Source organism: Pundamilia nyererei, unplaced genomic scaffold, assembly GCF_000239375.1.
Source record: "Pundamilia nyererei isolate P.nyererei 1_Seehausen unplaced genomic scaffold, PunNye1.0 scaffold00017, whole genome shotgun sequence".
Lineage (NCBI taxonomy): Eukaryota > Metazoa > Chordata > Actinopteri > Cichliformes > Cichlidae > Pundamilia > Pundamilia nyererei.
In genome coordinates, this window is record NW_005187418.1 from 2,076,256 (window position 1) to 2,093,024 (window position 16,769).

General features: G+C 40.2%; 1 protein-coding gene across 4 annotated transcripts in view; it reads left to right on the plus strand.

Annotated features, from left to right (window-relative positions):
* The first annotated feature begins 241 nt into the window (after positions 1 to 241).
* The window catches only part of skap1 (src kinase associated phosphoprotein 1), a 39,460-nt gene continuing 22,932 nt past the window's right edge, over positions 242 to 16,769 (plus strand). For 2 of the 4 annotated variants that reach the window (XM_005725796.2, XM_005725795.2), the window contains exons 1-6: positions 242 to 488; positions 2,140 to 2,268; positions 2,441 to 2,493; positions 5,066 to 5,171; positions 5,725 to 5,750; positions 5,883 to 5,999. In XM_005725796.2, the coding sequence (XP_005725853.1) occupies positions 2,454 to 2,493; positions 5,066 to 5,171; positions 5,725 to 5,750; positions 5,883 to 5,999 (289 nt within the window). In that variant the 5' untranslated portion in view covers positions 242 to 488; positions 2,140 to 2,268; positions 2,441 to 2,453. Of the gene's footprint in view, positions 489 to 2,139; positions 2,330 to 2,440; positions 2,494 to 5,065; positions 5,172 to 5,724; positions 5,751 to 5,882; positions 6,000 to 16,769 lie in introns of all 4 variants that reach the window. The other 2 variants (XM_005725798.2, XM_005725797.2) reach the window with 2 other exon arrangements.

Sequence of the window (16,769 nt, forward strand, 5' to 3'; positions counted from 1 at the left end):
GTAACAAAGCTATATGTTAACTGCATCCCTGTTGATATTTATATTCTCATCTTAAAAAAAAAAAGAAAAAAGAAAGACAGATTCAGAACACAATATCTACTAGAGGGAAAACATTAGACATCCCCATTAGGTTATTACTTCCTAAAAAAATCTCTCCTGCTACAAATTAAATTTACCATTTTAAAGATTGAAACACTGGGCGTACTTGAACTCAGCATTTGCACAAAAACAAAAAGCGGTCAGTAAAATAAAACTTTAAAAAATTATCTTTCTGTGAAAGGTCGAGGAATTGTAGCTCACCTTTATCAGAATATGGTTCTGAAACGCTTTTATAACCACATTGGTAGTTCAGGATGAGGTTCAGGTTCAGTAGCAAAAACGGAAAACATACGCACTTCAAAGCCGCACGCAGGGAGAAGACTTACATAAAAATCGCTAGCTAAAATCACATTTAAAATAGCTTCCCACCTTTATTTCCACGTTAACTGGTAAGTATATAACCTTAACAGGAAAAATGATAGAAGATAAACATTGAAGGGCCATTTAGCTGACTTTAAAGAAGCCAAAATTAGCTAATAAACGCCTATCAACGATTGTAGCGAAGTTAGGCTAACTTAACTTAGCCTAGCATGCTAAATTAGGCTAATATAAAACTTGCATGGACAGCTAGACAAATTAAACAGCAGTTACTTTCATTATGAGAATAATAGTGCTAAGTTTTAGTTCTGACCTGTGACTCCAGCTGTGCAGTATGTGCACTGAAGGCGACATAACAACAACAAGGTTTTCTAAATACTTCCTCCAGTTAATTAAAAAGCCAAGCACTGTCACCAGACTTTATTTAGCTAAATTAAACTTAGCTACTCTGGAGGTATATCATGATACATTTTTCATGTGTGTATTATCAATTTACCTAAATATTTTTTAAGGTAAATTAATCGGTTTACAGAGCTACGGTCAATGCTAGTAAATCCTATCACGATTAAAGTACACACAAGCTGTACTTTGGGCTGTAAATACCACAATTACAATCCTGTATACCTATAAGCCACAATATAAAATGAAGACTGACCAGAGTTTTTAGAAACATGGGTTTTATTTTAATTTACAAGATAACCCAAGTAAGTCAAGTGCACAATTGCATTCTTGAGAGCACAAACAGGTCTGGCAGGAAGTAGCCTTTACTCTTACCTTACAATGTGCGGACAAGACCCAACAACTCTTTCACTGCCTCTGTGAAAGAGGCCAGCAGAGGTTGCAGAGCAGTGTAACACAAGTTGTTGAATCATGTTACCTTGATATTTTGAGTTTTCTTAACTGTTGGATCAAACATCTAGGTTACCAATGCTTCCTTTAAGTCAGCTGCCTTAAAATGGAGGAGTTTTGCTGCTGACACTGTGATATATAAGTGATGTAGAAAAAAATTTGTGTAGAAAAAACCCCAAGAATTTTGCCCCAGATTGTGAGACTTGGTGTGGGCGTAAAAATGTGTTAAGTTGCAGTTTCTAGCAGAGTTTAAATGTGTTTTTTCAGCTGAAAAAAATAAGGCAAATTAAAAAGTGCTAGATTTTGATAACCCAGATGCACTAGGAGGGCCTGTAATTAAAAAAAATATTTGTAATATGAAGGTAAAGTTTTACATGGTTTCATTAAATATGCTAGAGCAGGGGTGTCAAACATAAGACCCGGGGCAAAGACTCCAGTCTGGCCCAATGGGGGGCTTTGGAATTTTAACTGTATTTTCATTTGTTTCCACTGATAAAGACCTCACCTGTAGCCATTCATATTACAACAAAGTAATTAAGTAACCAATAAATAAATAAATATGAATTATTAAGAGTTTTGCTAGCCTGGCCCTCTTAAGATCAAACTGGGCTGTATGTGGTCCATGATGGTCCTGTGCTAGAGTCTGAAAAATAAATGCTTATTCTGAGAGGGTCAGGTGGGAACCTTTTCCAGATTTGTTGATTTTTATGTGGAATAACTTTGCATTAGTTTCTAGTTTGCTTGTCTAGACGTGGTTGTGCATTTACCACATGCAGTTTTGTAATAACACCGGCAGGCAGCAGCTCATGTACATGACCTACTAAGCCTTATAAGCCAGACAGCGGTGGGGGTTTTTTTTTGTCTCATTGTCAGGCAGAGCTTCTTTGCTCTCAGCTGAGAAACCAGAATGCAGAGGAAGTTGTCATTTGTGCACCTGCTCCTCCCCGTTTTGTGCAAATGTTGATGCATGCACGGAAGTTTCATTGCAAAAGGCCACAGGTGGTGAGTTGATCTACAGTGTATGTGTGCCGGGTTCCTTTTTAAGTCTCATTGAGCTGTAACGGTACGTTAAAGACTGGAGCTACGTAGGCTACATTGTGGAGTAAAACCCAAAGCCTAAAGGAGCTGAATAAGTCTGATAAATCATCAAATTGAAGTTTTATTTTTTGGATAGGTGAACCAAAGGGATGGGGACAAATGTGGACGACTTCACGAGGCTTCTGTATGGTAATATCTTTATTTATTTTTTTACATTTAACATATCTTTCTTTCCCCATAGACAAGTTTAACTTTAAAGTCAGTTTAAGTAGGCACTCTTTAGAGTTGAGCTCCCACCTGTTGAGCACACAGTGTTATAGAGAACTTTTAACACTGCATCTTAACAATTTTCATAGATCTTCACTGCTGCCGTGACATTTACTACATTTGCATCCACTGCTAAGCCAGCCAACAGGCTTTTGGAAGAACATTTGCATGGGCCAGAACATCTCTGTAGAATATGAGTGGGTGCATCATGAAATTGAATCAGATAAGTGATGTTGACCGACCTGTTCAGGCCTTCATTATCATAAAGATTGGTGTCACATTTCTCTGTAATGTTTCCACCTCATCAAATCAAGTTTGCAGTTTACTTTAGAGGGATATGATAGCCTTACGTGTTTGCCCTTTTTTTCTTTTAGTAAGTAAGTAGAAGGAAAGCATAAAGTATTGAGGTGCAGGTGACTAGTTGCAGGAAATATCTAAACTCTTGACCCAGACAGAGATGGCATCTCATGGTATTGTTTTGCTGGCTTGGTTTGAGTCACGTCTTTACTTAGAGTATTGCTGTTAAATATGCAACCCGGGGGCCAGAAGCAGCCAGTCAGAGTGTCAACTCTGACCTCGTGGATGGTTTGTTACCTATTGAGGTGAGATCAACATTACCACATTACCTAACAGGAGTGAAAATGTATAGAAACCTAAATGTATTTCTAGATTTGGACAAGTTGTTAAGTGAGTTTCTCAGGCATTACATGACTAATCCAAGTAATCCAAACCATGGCGACATATTAATTACTAACCTTGTGTTACTGATGTATCGTCTCAGACGTTCTTCTGGATGAAATTTTATCCATTTTCGGCGTTTTCTTCCTGCCATGTGATGGCGATTGTTTCTGGCTTTCAGGGACCCACAACTTTAATTGAGAAAATTTTAACACTCATTCTACATCTTAATTCTGCTAATGTGTTTGTGTTATCCTAACATAGCTTTGAGCTAGCCAACAAGTAGTGGATCATATGTCAGCTAACCCAACTTCACAAACATTGCTGATATTTAGTTTTCTATTAGCCAGCTAACTTAGCCAGCTAAGCCTTGGAAATCCTTTCCTTCATGGATGTCTGCATTTTAAGCCTGTGTGAACACCCCGAGTGATCATTTATATTAAGTTCAATGTTTAAACTCTCAGTGGTTTCTCCCCGTTTGTTTGACTTGGGGAACTGAAGAATTATTTGGACCTGAAAATGGCAAATGACATCAGACTTAACAGGTCAATAGTTTTTTCGTTCCTCAAAAATCTACATGTGGAGTTTCCGCAGCAAAACCAATACAAAGTTTTTCCTGGGTGATGATTTGCATTGTGATGGGAGTGGTCTCTACCAGTATCAGAAGTTATTAAAGGCTCACCGGATGGTTTGATAAGGTGAGTCATATGCTGTGGTCTTTGCAGTAACGATATCTTAACCATCTCACACCTGTGAGATTTTGGACTGGTGTTACAGTATTTGCACTGTCCTCCATTAAAACACCAGTGGGTGAAAGGCTTTTTGGAAGAGCTATGCTCAGCCCTCCTTTAGAGTTCCTAAAAAGTGGAGATTTAAGGCATACTGAAGCTGTCAGCACGTGGTGGTTTTTCCTTTAATGTGTCAAACATCTTCATGAGCTCAGCACAAAGAGAGGACTGTGAAACATAAAGCAATATTTTATAAAAGAGAAAACTTGATGCGAGATTTGTGAGTGATAAACTAGGAACAAAGATATGAAAGTACCAGATAGAAAGTATTCTTAAAGTTTATTGTCTGGATGCCAGTTTGGAAGCTAGCGTAATTGTGGCTCCCACATTAAACACTTTCAGTTATTGTTTATAATGTGTCTGTTCATCAGATGGTGGTTTATGCTGGTAATTATCATTTTTGTGCTGGTTTATTGTTGTTTAACCGCATGCGAGATGGCTCTTGGCATTTCTTAACACCAGCTGTATTTGTCAAAGTTAGGAAGGTTTAATCTGCCATCATGGCTACAATAAAAGTGTTGAAATTGCAGAGAAATGCTCCCTCGGTTTCATTTTGCGCTGTTATATCACAGTATGCCATGAACTGTTGCGTTCCTTTTTTTTTTGTTACGCTCCGGGGCCACGTAAAATGCTCCCGAGGGTCGCCTCTGCTGTGCAGGCCGCACTTCGAGAGTCATGGAGGTACGCTAACACAGACTGCAGGGTTTGCTTTGTTTGAGTGCATTGTAGTGCATTATTCTGTGTAAACGCTTCATGATCGTGACCCTTTAGTCACTCATAACCCTCAGTGCTTAATTTATTTTTTTTATTTTTTATGTTCGTGGTTATTTAACAGGGACAGTGCATGCTAATTAGCACAAGGATAAAAATATAGCATGTAAACATGTCAGATTGAAGCAAAACTGCTAATTTACATCTGTAGTTTCTGTTATATATACAACATGCATAACAGAAGACTGAAGAACAATACAGGAAATGCACAATGCCAAGGTTGCTTTAATTTAGCATAAATGGTTTGCTGCCCTCAGACTGCGAGCTGTTTGTGACAGAGATTCTTCATGGTGAGAACCTGAGTGAATCTGCAGAAGAGACACGAGAGGTCCTGCTGAATAACTTCAGGGTCGTCCATTCAAGGTATGATTTTATCCTTTCGAAGAAGCTCTAAATCTGAGGCCCAGAAACCCACTTTTAAAAGTAATTTCAAAGACTCCGTTATCTAATTTTAGCTGATAATGCCACACAAAACCCTTAATTGTTGCTGTAATTGCTTTAAACACAGTTTGCATGATTACATTTGAAGGAGCTGATTAAGTCTAATGGTGTCACCTTCGAGACCTAATTCTTGCTCTTATTGTTAAAACAGCTTTTAAAGATCTCGTGCAATAATCTTTTCTTGATTGAGACAATTAAATGTGATTTAATTCTTGAGCACGAGCCCAAAAAAGTCAACCTGTTGTATGAAGTACTGGTGACAGCTTACTCCGGAAGTCGGCACTGCCTGCACTGCATGATAAGAGACACAAGCTCTGCTATAGAATCCTTGTGGTTTTGTGGTCTTCTGCTTAAGAAACAATTACTGAATTTCAGAAGTAATGCTGGAGTGAAGCTGTCTGAATGAAAGCACAGAAACCTTTGCAAGTCACTGCAAAAATGTAGTTTTTGATTTGTACCTGTTTTGGTTTTGCAGAAACCCTGAGGAGTTTCCTATAAGATGTAAGTAACAATCTCTTAATCTCCATCACATACTGTGTAGTTTTTAAAGATGAGGCCATAAAGTCTGTTGTTAATTATCTCTCTTAGTGACATTTCCTTTATCTCTCTGTTTCACACAATCACTACCACCAGCGGATTTAAGGGAAGATGAAGGCTCTGATGACAACCGCAGTTCCAGCCTGGGTCGCTCGGCCCCTTCAGACGACGCCTCAGTAGTGTCTGACTACCAGGAAGATGGAGTGGCTGACTGTAAGTTAACAGCAGTCCTGATGGCTGGTTCCTCCTTTGTGTGGGCTATTGTAGGTGCACTGCAGAGATTTGTGAGAGATGTGTGTGTTTGTCTGTGCACGGCAAGAACAAAACAAAACAACAACAAAAAACTGTTCACTTTAGTTTATGGGCCACATACAGCCCAAGTTCATCTAAACTAGACCTGACTAGTAAAGTCACTGAATAATAATATATTATTTTTGTTTTCTTCAAGAAACATTAAAAATGCAAAATGTATATATTTTGCATTTCCCTTAATTTTCTAAATAATGGCTGTGCAACAGAAGGTAGGCCAAACAGATACCACCTTACATATCTTAAAAATAGATTTAATTTAATCACAGTCATTCCACATTTGTTGGGTCTACTCTTTTTATGTGTACATTACAGTTTACAGATCATAGTATAAAGACATAACACCTTCACAGAGGGTGTTTTGTCTATGTTTTAACAACCACCAAAGTATTACATTTCACCCTGAGCGTGACCTGACTATTTGTGTTTCTGCTAAAAGGCTATAAGTTGCTTTAAACAAAAGGTAAAGAGGAGTTGTCACTGTGTTGTGCCCTTCTTTGTCATGAGTGCAGGCGTTCCACAGGATTCATTCTTTGACCTCTTCTACTGACCATATTTAGCATAAATATTGACATTATCATATCTTCCACCCAAATCTGTGACAGGTATTGGGGGGAAATTTGGACTATTGGGAGTAGTCATAGCAAGCCTGAAATGAGAAGTTTGTCTTTGTGTGTCTATGTAATTATTGCATGAATGAATCAGTCGAGTGACTTTGGTTACAAAAATACTGCTGAGGCTGCTGCCACTTCTACCTTTCACTTTACAAACGATGTAAAATTGTTTAGTTTGCTCAGACTCGCTTTTTCAGCGCAGCTAATTTATTTCATGTGGCCAATGCAAATGTGCACCTTGAATCATGTCTTTCCTCAAGAAAGCGTCAAAAAAGAAAAGGAAGAAAGGAGAGGGAGCAAACTGAGGAAAGTCTGTTGTTAATGCATTTCTTTCAAAAGAAAAGTGAGCTGCACGACTACCAGGTTAGCAAGGGTTTAGCTAACAGCAGGTGGTAAAGACAGCGAGCCAGTGTTAGACCGAGCACAAGTTAAAACCATGAAACTGATGGCCCTTAATTTCAGAAACGGCCAGAAAAGCAGCAGCAGGTGCGTCTCCAAATGAAAGCTTAGCAGCACTGACATCAGGCAGCATTATCCTTTATTGTATGTTGCACCAATGGTTCTCATGGCGGTGCGCCATGGGGTGAGCAGGGCATTTTTGTACAAGCCTGTTCGTTTCAGGCTGATGAAATATAATTTTAGCACAATGATAATGCCTCTTAATTTGAAAAATTTTACTTGTGTTGCGATGGGGTCATTTATTCAGCCTTTGCAGTTCTAATGAAGCACACCATCGGGCAGCACACCAACATACCTGTGTACACTCTCAGAAACATTTTCATGTATTATTAAATCACCCAGTTTATATCAGCCACCATTAGAGTGCCGTATCTCTAACTTTCATGTTTGATCATTTAAAAAAACGTTAACAGAAAACAGCTGTTATGTCAGTTCATTGCACATATCATAAATCAAATTTATTCTTATTAATTTTAGCCATTATTAAGCTTGCTCAACCACAAGCTGCTGCAGTTTCAGTGTTACAGTTATATAAACATCAATCGGTTTGGACTATTAATTCAACTTTAACAATTATCAAGATAATTGCATTACTTACAATTATTATGATGTGCCTTGAAGATCTGGTTTGACCTCCGAAAGCAAAACTCATTTAACCATAAAGAAATCGTAGACTAAAGTATGGAGAAATGTGTGGAGATTTCAAACTATGCATGAATGCATCATACGGACAGTTCATTACAGGCTAGCCTAATGACCACTAGACATTGTTGTAAATAGCCGTCAGCTCAATTGTTTATTTAAAAAATATGCACGAGAGATACGGATGGCCCGCAGAGATCGCTTATGAGTAGTGCCTGGAGTTCTGCGCGCTAAACCCCTGAAATGTAGTGTTTACACAGACGATACCACTTTATGTGTGTAACAGTGCTTTAAGAGCACCTTTATCCTGCCATTGTTATTTTGGTACCCTGAGTGACAAATACAGTATATACAGTATTAAGCAGATGGAAGAGAGCAGCACTTCATGGTGTTTAGTTATAAGGCTCTCATTCTCATGTCTGATGCCTTGTTGCACTTAAACACAGTACTTGTTATGTCGGATCACGTGGACGTTTAGTCACTAGCTGTAGCTCTTTTTCACACTGTACTTGAAAAGATGGTTTAAATGCTTTGCAGCCTACAAACAGACCGAAGCTACGTTCTTACAGCTACAGTGAAATCTTAAAGATGATTTCATAATAACTGTTACAGGAAACAATGCAATTTTAACACACTATCCCCCGGCATTCTCACTGACACACCTACACCTCACCACAGGATGCGTAGGTTTCTCTACTTTGGCGCTCGCCCTTTTTAATTAGAACAGAATAGACCACATGTGTAAAATTTTCCTCCTTGCTGGTGTCCTACCTCTCTGCCAGGCTCCTTTAGCTCCTCCTTCCTCTGCTCTTCCTCCCTTGGTAGTGTGCAGGTAAGGCCATGCTGATGCTGGTGAAAAAAACAGCGTGGGGGGTTGTGGTGGCTGCAAAAGCCTGAATGGTGACCTAGAGCTCCCTCCAGTGGCGGCTCCTGGGCTCCGCTCCCGATCCTTGCATGTGTGTACTATGGGAGGTGTTGAGGCTGCCCACACAGAGAGGAGGCTTTGTAGCTGCAGGCTAATGCAGTGATTGATAGAAGCTGAGCCCCTCTATTCTTCCACAACCGGGTTTGAAATACAACACTGTACCTGAGGGGCCATGAGTGTTCCATCCCTCTCTCCCTGTATCAATCTTTCTTTCTATCTTCCCTTCTCTGATTCGCCTCCCTCCCATTCAGAGTTTTTGTATTTCTGACGCTATGTGCCAGCTAATAGCCCTTGACATGACATGCCGCAGGTGGGCATTATTGCCTCTGCTGCCTCAGGTGCCCATCTCCGCTGCTGTTTTAGCGTCTTTCTTGAGATAAAGCAGGGACGCATGTGGAAATTCCCAGTCGAGAAACAGGAATATTTCCAATCATTTTGGCGATACCGGTATTTAATGCCAGCTGGATGAAGTCGAGCACAAATCCCCCCGTTTATTTATTTGTAAACGGCTTAATGAGCTCTTCTGCTCACAGAAGAGTAACCGTCGCCTTTACTGGGCAACTTTGGAAAAATCGAGAAAACAAATCACGGCAGATGGCGCGAAGATAGCCGACAATAAGACCGCGATAATTCATTTTTTGAAATTGTTCATTTTACAATAAACAAGAGGACATTTGCTTTGTGGGAAACAAACAAAATCAAAGTATGAAATGCTTAAAAAAATTTTCCCTTAAGGCTATAATTGTAACACACCAAACTACAAACGGCACCGTCTGTTGCTGCGGAAAGCGATAGTTGTTACAGCTCGAAAACGCAGTCACGCCATTGTCTGTGTTGAATGTGAGAAGGAGCCAATTATCCCGAATCGCCGTAATCAGTTTTTTAATCCCCTGTTTGTATTTTGCTTTGATTTAAAAACAAAAACAAAAACAAACAAAAAACGCACACACATTGTACTGTCAGATCGATAATCATAACATTTGACTTTGTAAGACAAATGTTCACCTTGCAGCGCTCCGTCTTTTATTGCTGGGGGACGGCGACCATGTTAGCATAGTGAATGGCCTGTGTCCTCAGTAAAAGGGCATGCGGAGTTCATAGTTCATTCTCTGTTCACTGCCAGCTGAAAGAAATGGTTCGCACTTCTCTGCCGGGCGGTCTGAAATAATGGCGCTGGCGCTTAATGAAATCAGCCACATTTTAGGAGGAACAGTTAACCATGATATTCGAACTTTCTTTTCATTCAGAGGAACTGAAAATTAATGATAATTTTGTGGGATTCAGAGAGTAGCGATAAGGAGAAGGGAAGGTAGAAAATTGAGTTTTCTCTCTTGAGTTTAATTGTGTCATTCTTTTTTTTTTTTTTTTTTTTATCCTACTGTACACAATGGAGACTTTGTGACTTGGAGGATGTATTATCCGTGGTAATCGACTGCCTGCCTTCGCCTCTCTGTGTTCCCTAACCAGAGAGTGAGTGAGTGTGAAGTCGATGGCTGCTTCTACACGCAGGAGGAGCCTGTGCCGTTTGATTAGATGCGGTGGCCTGTTGTCTTCAGCGGACTGGGTGACACCAGATTTGTAATCGCTGACAGGAACAGATGGAGCCTCCATTGTTAGCCCGGGTTGTCTGCATGGTAATGTGAACTGAGTTTCACCCGCCGACCGCACCGGTGACCTGACCGCGCCTGCAGCCTCACCCCATCTACGTCTGCCCGCTTCAGCACCCTCCACCCTTCTCTCTCTCTCGATGCTGTTTGAGGCTCAAACACCATTCCAGCACATTATGCATACATAAACAAATATAGGCACAAAATTTCCCCCTCTGGCGTGCAAAAATCTCTTTAACACACTCACTTAGACCCCAGGAGACGGTGTGTGATGTGGGGCTTTTAGCCCTGTCATGCTGTTTGCAGGTCAAGTTTACGAAGTCGAAATCGCCTGTTTGTTTTTCTTTGATTGGGGAGCACCGCTGGGCGCTCGGGGATGTTTGCTGGGAAGCTGCTGCAATGACAGAGCACTGCAGAAAGAGCTTTGTTTCAGGAGGCGTGCAGGAAAAAGATGGCGCTTTTGATACGTATCCCTTGTCTTCTTTGTGATTGTGATGATTTTAGTTTGATGTGCCGTACAGCCTGCATTATCTCAGGTGTGGCAATAAACATTTTAAATTTTACGATTATTTAATTTGAAATGTAGGCAGGAAGGGCGGCAGCTTGTTTTCTAAAGAAAAAAAAATAGGAGGGAATTAGCTTTTTTTTGATCAGGCAGCTAAAGTTTTCAGGTCTACAGTCACATTAGACGAAGAATGGGAAAGCTGGAACAAGAGGAGCTTCTGTTTTCAGTCGATAAATTGATTAATGAACTGATAGTTTTGGCTGCAAACGCAGGTGTGCTCTTATGGCCAGTGTTAAGAATGAAGGAAGGTGACTCGTGTTAGCGATCGCTGCACTGGCCCAATTTCCTAAACCAATTACTGGCACAAGAATGCGGTAGGATAACCAATTTGAAGTTATGTCTTGCTGCTGTCGCCTATTTCTCATTTGAATATGAGGAGCCAAGTGCACAGTAACAACATTATTACACGGTGCCAGTAAATAGAATATTAAATCTGAATTCTGTCATTTTGGCCGAAGCTGGAAAAAAGCTGTGTAACGTGCAGTGTGTTTGAGGAGGGTGCCCTGCTCCGTCCCTTGGCTTGTGAGGTAGAAGAAAAGCGATGCCAGCTGACGGATTGATGCCCCATTAGGGGGTTAATCAGCAATGTTTAATGTGCCAACTGGCTCTTGTCTGTGTTCGAAATGAAGTCACGGGGAAGGAGGAGGTTTGTGGGTAAATGTTGAAATATGGCTGCTGAGCTGCTTCATAGCAGTTTCTCTTCTTTCTTTTAATTTAAATCCACCTGGAAAGTATTTCGGGTCTGCATACGTGACCTGCTTGCAGGTTTGTTGGCCTGTCTGCCCACTCACTGAACTTTTGACCTTTGGCCTCTTTGCTTGGCCAACCCGTGACCCGTCTGCACGTGTGAATAATCGCCCACGCCGTCTCAGAGCACACCGAGTTTCTTCAGACGTAGCCGCGCGCTGTCTGTCCGTCAGAATATCCGCCCGGAGATCCATTTTTCAGCGCGTTCATCGGCGTATGGATTTTGTGACATTTGGGTAGCGGCTGCTCGTTTGCGAGGAAGCGAGGAATATGCTAATGACCCTCCCCTCTTCCTCCTTGTTCTCCGTCACTCTCTTTTCCTCTCCTTCAGTTGGTGTCTGTGTGCTTTTCTAGAAGCACACACTCACACACACATTACGAGGCAGGCGCAGGCTCTGTGCATCGCTGCGACTGCTCGCCATCAGGGTTCAAAAGTTCACGCTATTCCCCGAGGGCTACTGTGCTGCTGCAGATGCTGATAGTCTTTTCTTTCTCCCTCTCTCCTGGCTGCCTTTCTTTCCCTCTCTCCCTCGCTGTTTACACTATTAATCTTGTACACTCTCTCTCACACACTCACTCACGCTGCCTGGCAAGAAGAGAGCGGCTTGAAGGGGGGATTTGGACGTATTTAACCGAAGGGCATCCATCACTCTCATCTCCGGCTTTAACCCCCCCCCCCATACACACACACACCACCACCACCACCAAAAGCCGCACGGTGTAGTTTTCTGCATCCTCCTGGTTTGAAAGCCCCGTGATGCAGCTCTCCTCTCATTTGCTTTGTTTTATTGTCGCACGGCATATAATTACATCCCTCCGTTGCCTCTGGTGCGGCAGTGCCGTGCTGAAACCTAGGGAAAACAGGCGAAGGTAAATGTGCAGCAGTCCATCTGTAAAGAGGCGCATAGGCAGAATGCAAAGTGGGAAGCCGGGGCAGGGTGGCTCCTAATCTCCCCCAGAGCTGTCAATGTCACAGACAAATAGCAAAACTATCAGATGCGGCGGGTTCACCCAGAGGTTAGCGTTCCCAGGTACCTCCTGCATTCACTCCCTCTCTTTTTCCCCCTTCCTTGCAAATGAGAATTTGATTTTGCCCTCCACTGGAATCCATTTCTGGAGATGAATGAAGTTTCAATGCCAAGCCCAGGTGGCCCCGCTGATTTCTTAGGGAAATAAATGGGGATGGGAGAGATGTGTTGGCCTGTACACAGACAGTGACACGGCGGCTCCCGGTGCCTCTGGGATCCTTGTGTTTAATTGTTGCTGTAATGTAGCACTTTAAGGTCATTAACTTGCCCTTGTGGAGTTATCCGAGCATGTCGAGGATGCATCCCTCTTTACTCCGAGCTCTGCGCACGGCTGGGAGAAGTCACCGCTCTGAGCGTGTGCCAAGTGGGACAGGGGCTGCTGTGGGCTTGTATGCTGTTTTAAGATCGCTTATCTACAATGGTAATTTTTCACCCCTGAGTTACAGCAGCCTTTCCCGTGAGTTGGCTCATCCGAAAGAAATCAGGAGTCGAATGGAAACACATGTAATTACACAGGAACTTGGTCCTGTGTGGCAGTACGGATGCAGTAATTACTTAAATTTAGTCAGTTAACTTTAAAATATAAATTCCCTCCAGTACTAATCACAGTTAAAATGAAAACTTTTTTATGAGATGTAAAATAAACATAATTTTTTACGTTTTTAGGCTGTTTTGCGTAATTTAATATGCTGAGTGTAATTTTGGTTGTCGCTTGGAAAAATAGCTAAAAACTGAGGGCAAACATTATTTTAAAACTTGACCAATACTGCAGAAACATTCGCTGAATAATGATCATCCTTACTGTTTTATATTATATTATTTTTTTATGAGTTCATTTGTATATTGTCAAAAAAATTAGTTTTAAATGACTTCCGCGGCAGTTACTGTCACGGAGGCTGATTTACCGTTTCCCTGCGAATGAAGCTCGACTGACGTGGTTTTGGCTTTTTTTTTTCTTATTTGGTCTTTTTCTTTCTTTTTTTGGTTTATTTTTTTAATATTACAATATTATAAAGAAATTCAAAAAGATAAGAGCAACAAAAAAGTTTTAAAAAGTTTGTAAATGATTTAAAAAAAAAAAAGAAATCTAGTTGATAGTTATATAATTACTTGGCTTTGTTTTTAAGAAGCTTTTAATGTTTTAAATAAATTTGAATCATTTAGCTGCTGCCATGATACTTTAATAATTTTTTTTTATTATTATTTGTTGTTTTCTTCAGCAAAAAAAAATGTTTTTTATCCTTAAAAAGTGTCAAAATCCTTCAAAAGAAATCTTCATTTATGGGTCATTCTTCTTTATGAAAGACTGAATTATTGAAACCCTAAAACATAATATATCAGAGTTAGGTTTTGCTGTTCATCAACAAAATTTTAAGGATAAACCAAACTAAAAAAAAGTTTTTGTTTGAAAAACCTGCTCATTATTATTAATAAATAGTAGTATTAATTTCATTATTAATTAATGTGAACAGTTGTTTTGATTTAAATGAATCCACATGAGCTAGAACAATCACTACTTTGGTCCTCTAAAATAATTTAAACTAAAAAACATTTTTATTTTAATTATAAGTCAATGAATCAAATTTGATTAAGACGTTTTTTAACAAGCGTTCAGTCTCATTTTCCTCCACAGAATCATTTTTCCATCACACCTGTTGCCAGCTGGATTTGCCGGTGATTTATGATCGGAAATCATAAAATATAACTTTATTTATTGACATGGTGTTTAACAACAGTGGCTATAAATAGGAGTGCTTTATATAAAATGGTAATAGGTGTGAGATATTGCTCTAAAATCGTGGTCCTTTCTTTAAAATTACATTTAAAGCATATAAGCGGCGATCACAGGAGCATTTTAAAGGTGCAATAACTGTACATTCAGAGGGCAAGTGTGCTGATTTTTTTGTGAGTGTTTTTCCCTCCAGGCTCTGCCTTTGATTGCGCTGTATCCCATTTTTATCACTGAGACGCAGGCTCCTCTGTGGGCCCGAACTCCTCCATTGTTGGTATTTATATTCTTACGACTGTTTCTTTCTTTTTCTTTTTTTTTTTTGGTCTCTGTCAGCGAAGCAGCTGAAAACCATCCCCAGCGATTAGAGGATCATTGTATCTGCAGTTAAGCATTTGAATAGTGGTAGTAAATCTAGAAAAGGGAAATTCAGGGTCGCTGTAGACGCTGCTTATGGCTGCCCAGGGGGAAGCCGATGTCACATAGTAAATTTAGCCCCTTAGTGTCTTTACAGTGGCCGGCCCGTGATGTTTGAATGTAGGAGTGGAGCAAAACCGAGAATGACTTAACATCTATTCCCCAGTACGGGCAATACATAAATATAAATATATATTTTTTTGTTCACAGTTACAGAAAAACAGAAACAGTAGATAACTCTCTGCAGATGCAGCCTAAGCGAATGTCCTGAATCAAAATCAGTCAAGAAGTGCAATTAAATATTTGCAGGAAAGTTTTTATTCTGTTCTGTTGCTCAGATCTCGAGTCAGATTTTTTTATTAAGACCTGACTCATATAAAAAAAGAAAACCTTGATCACTCCTGCATACATTTCTGATCCTTTTAAGTATTATTAGACGGTGATACAGCTGTGATATAATGATCTGTGTGTTTTCTTCGGTTCAAACACATGCATTAGGAGGTTCTAAACATGGTTTATGTATCGATGACTGAAGTCCTAATCAAATCAGGGGGAGGGAAGGAGGGCAGGGAAGACACTGTGCCCTTAACCTCAGTGCCTCTCAGTTTCTCTCCTCCCTTCTGACGGCCGGCTCGCTGGAGGGATGTACTGCAAAGGCCTCCTACTGTAATGAGGAAAAATGTATCAATTTAGCCTGGCGTGTGCGCAGATTGAGCGCCAGGCGGGTGAAGGTGCACCGAGTGAATCCTTTTTCCTAATCAAGGACGGTATCGAAGAGGTTGCGGTCTCGTTCCCTTTCGTCTGTGGAATCAGCAGCATTCCTCCCCGTAGCCCCCTCAGGGCCGGGGAGCCTCTCTCTGCCTTCTGTTTCACCTCATCAGCAGAGTTCACCCGGGGGTCAGGTCCTGCCCCCCTGATGCTGCATTCACTGCAATACCTCTTGCATCGTAAGGCGCTGTGAAAGCACCTCGTGCTCAAGGACTGAGTGGAGGAGAAGGGAGGCATATGACAACTTTCTGCCCTTATTTTACACCTGTGCTTCTAGGTGGGTCATCATGCACAGATACGTATTAATCCCAATGTGACAGATATTTTACCCCAAAATAACAAGTAAACACTGGGATTTTCAGGCAGTTTGTTGTCTCTGTACCTTCTGTTATTTAGTTGTAAGGGATGAGATGTATGAAATCACATCAGCGTGGTGTAAAAATGACCGGATTTGAGCAAAAGTCTATGATGGGAAGCTGATGTTAAGGATTAAAAGCAGATGCCCATTTCTTAATTGTAAAACAAGTAGATGAATTTGTAGAAACCAGTAAAAGAGCTCGCATTGAGGCATGAAAAAGAAAAATACATACAGTTATAAAAAAATATGTAACAAAATTGAATATTTTTGTGCAATGAAATACATTTTACAAACAAAAGGAAATGATCAGTAACCAATGAGCAGATGTTAATTAATTAACTGTTCAATTTAAAGCTGAAATGCCACTTGGTTTTATCGGCCATTTATAATAGCAAAACTCATTATTTTATAATTGTAATACAATAAAAAACACGTTTTTCACTCTTTTATTACTCTTTTGTTTTATAGGGTAATAACCGACAAGCAAGAAACAGTCAACAAATGAGTCAGTAGCAGTGAATCAATATTTTTTTTAGTTATAGGCAAGTTAATTAGATTAAAGGAAACAAGCAAGTCAGTAATCAGATATTTGTTTTATTAACTGTCTTGTCTGAGGTAAATAATAATAATAATACTAGTATAGAAACTGAAATTTGGAACAGTATGAGAATCGTTTTACGACGAGGAACAAACAAGTCAGTGAGCAAATGTAAGAATTGAAACACCATTTGGTTTTTACTGGTAATTTATAATATCAAAACTGTTATTTTTCAAGCACATAAGAAGGATTACAAAAAAAAAAAAAAAAAAAAAAA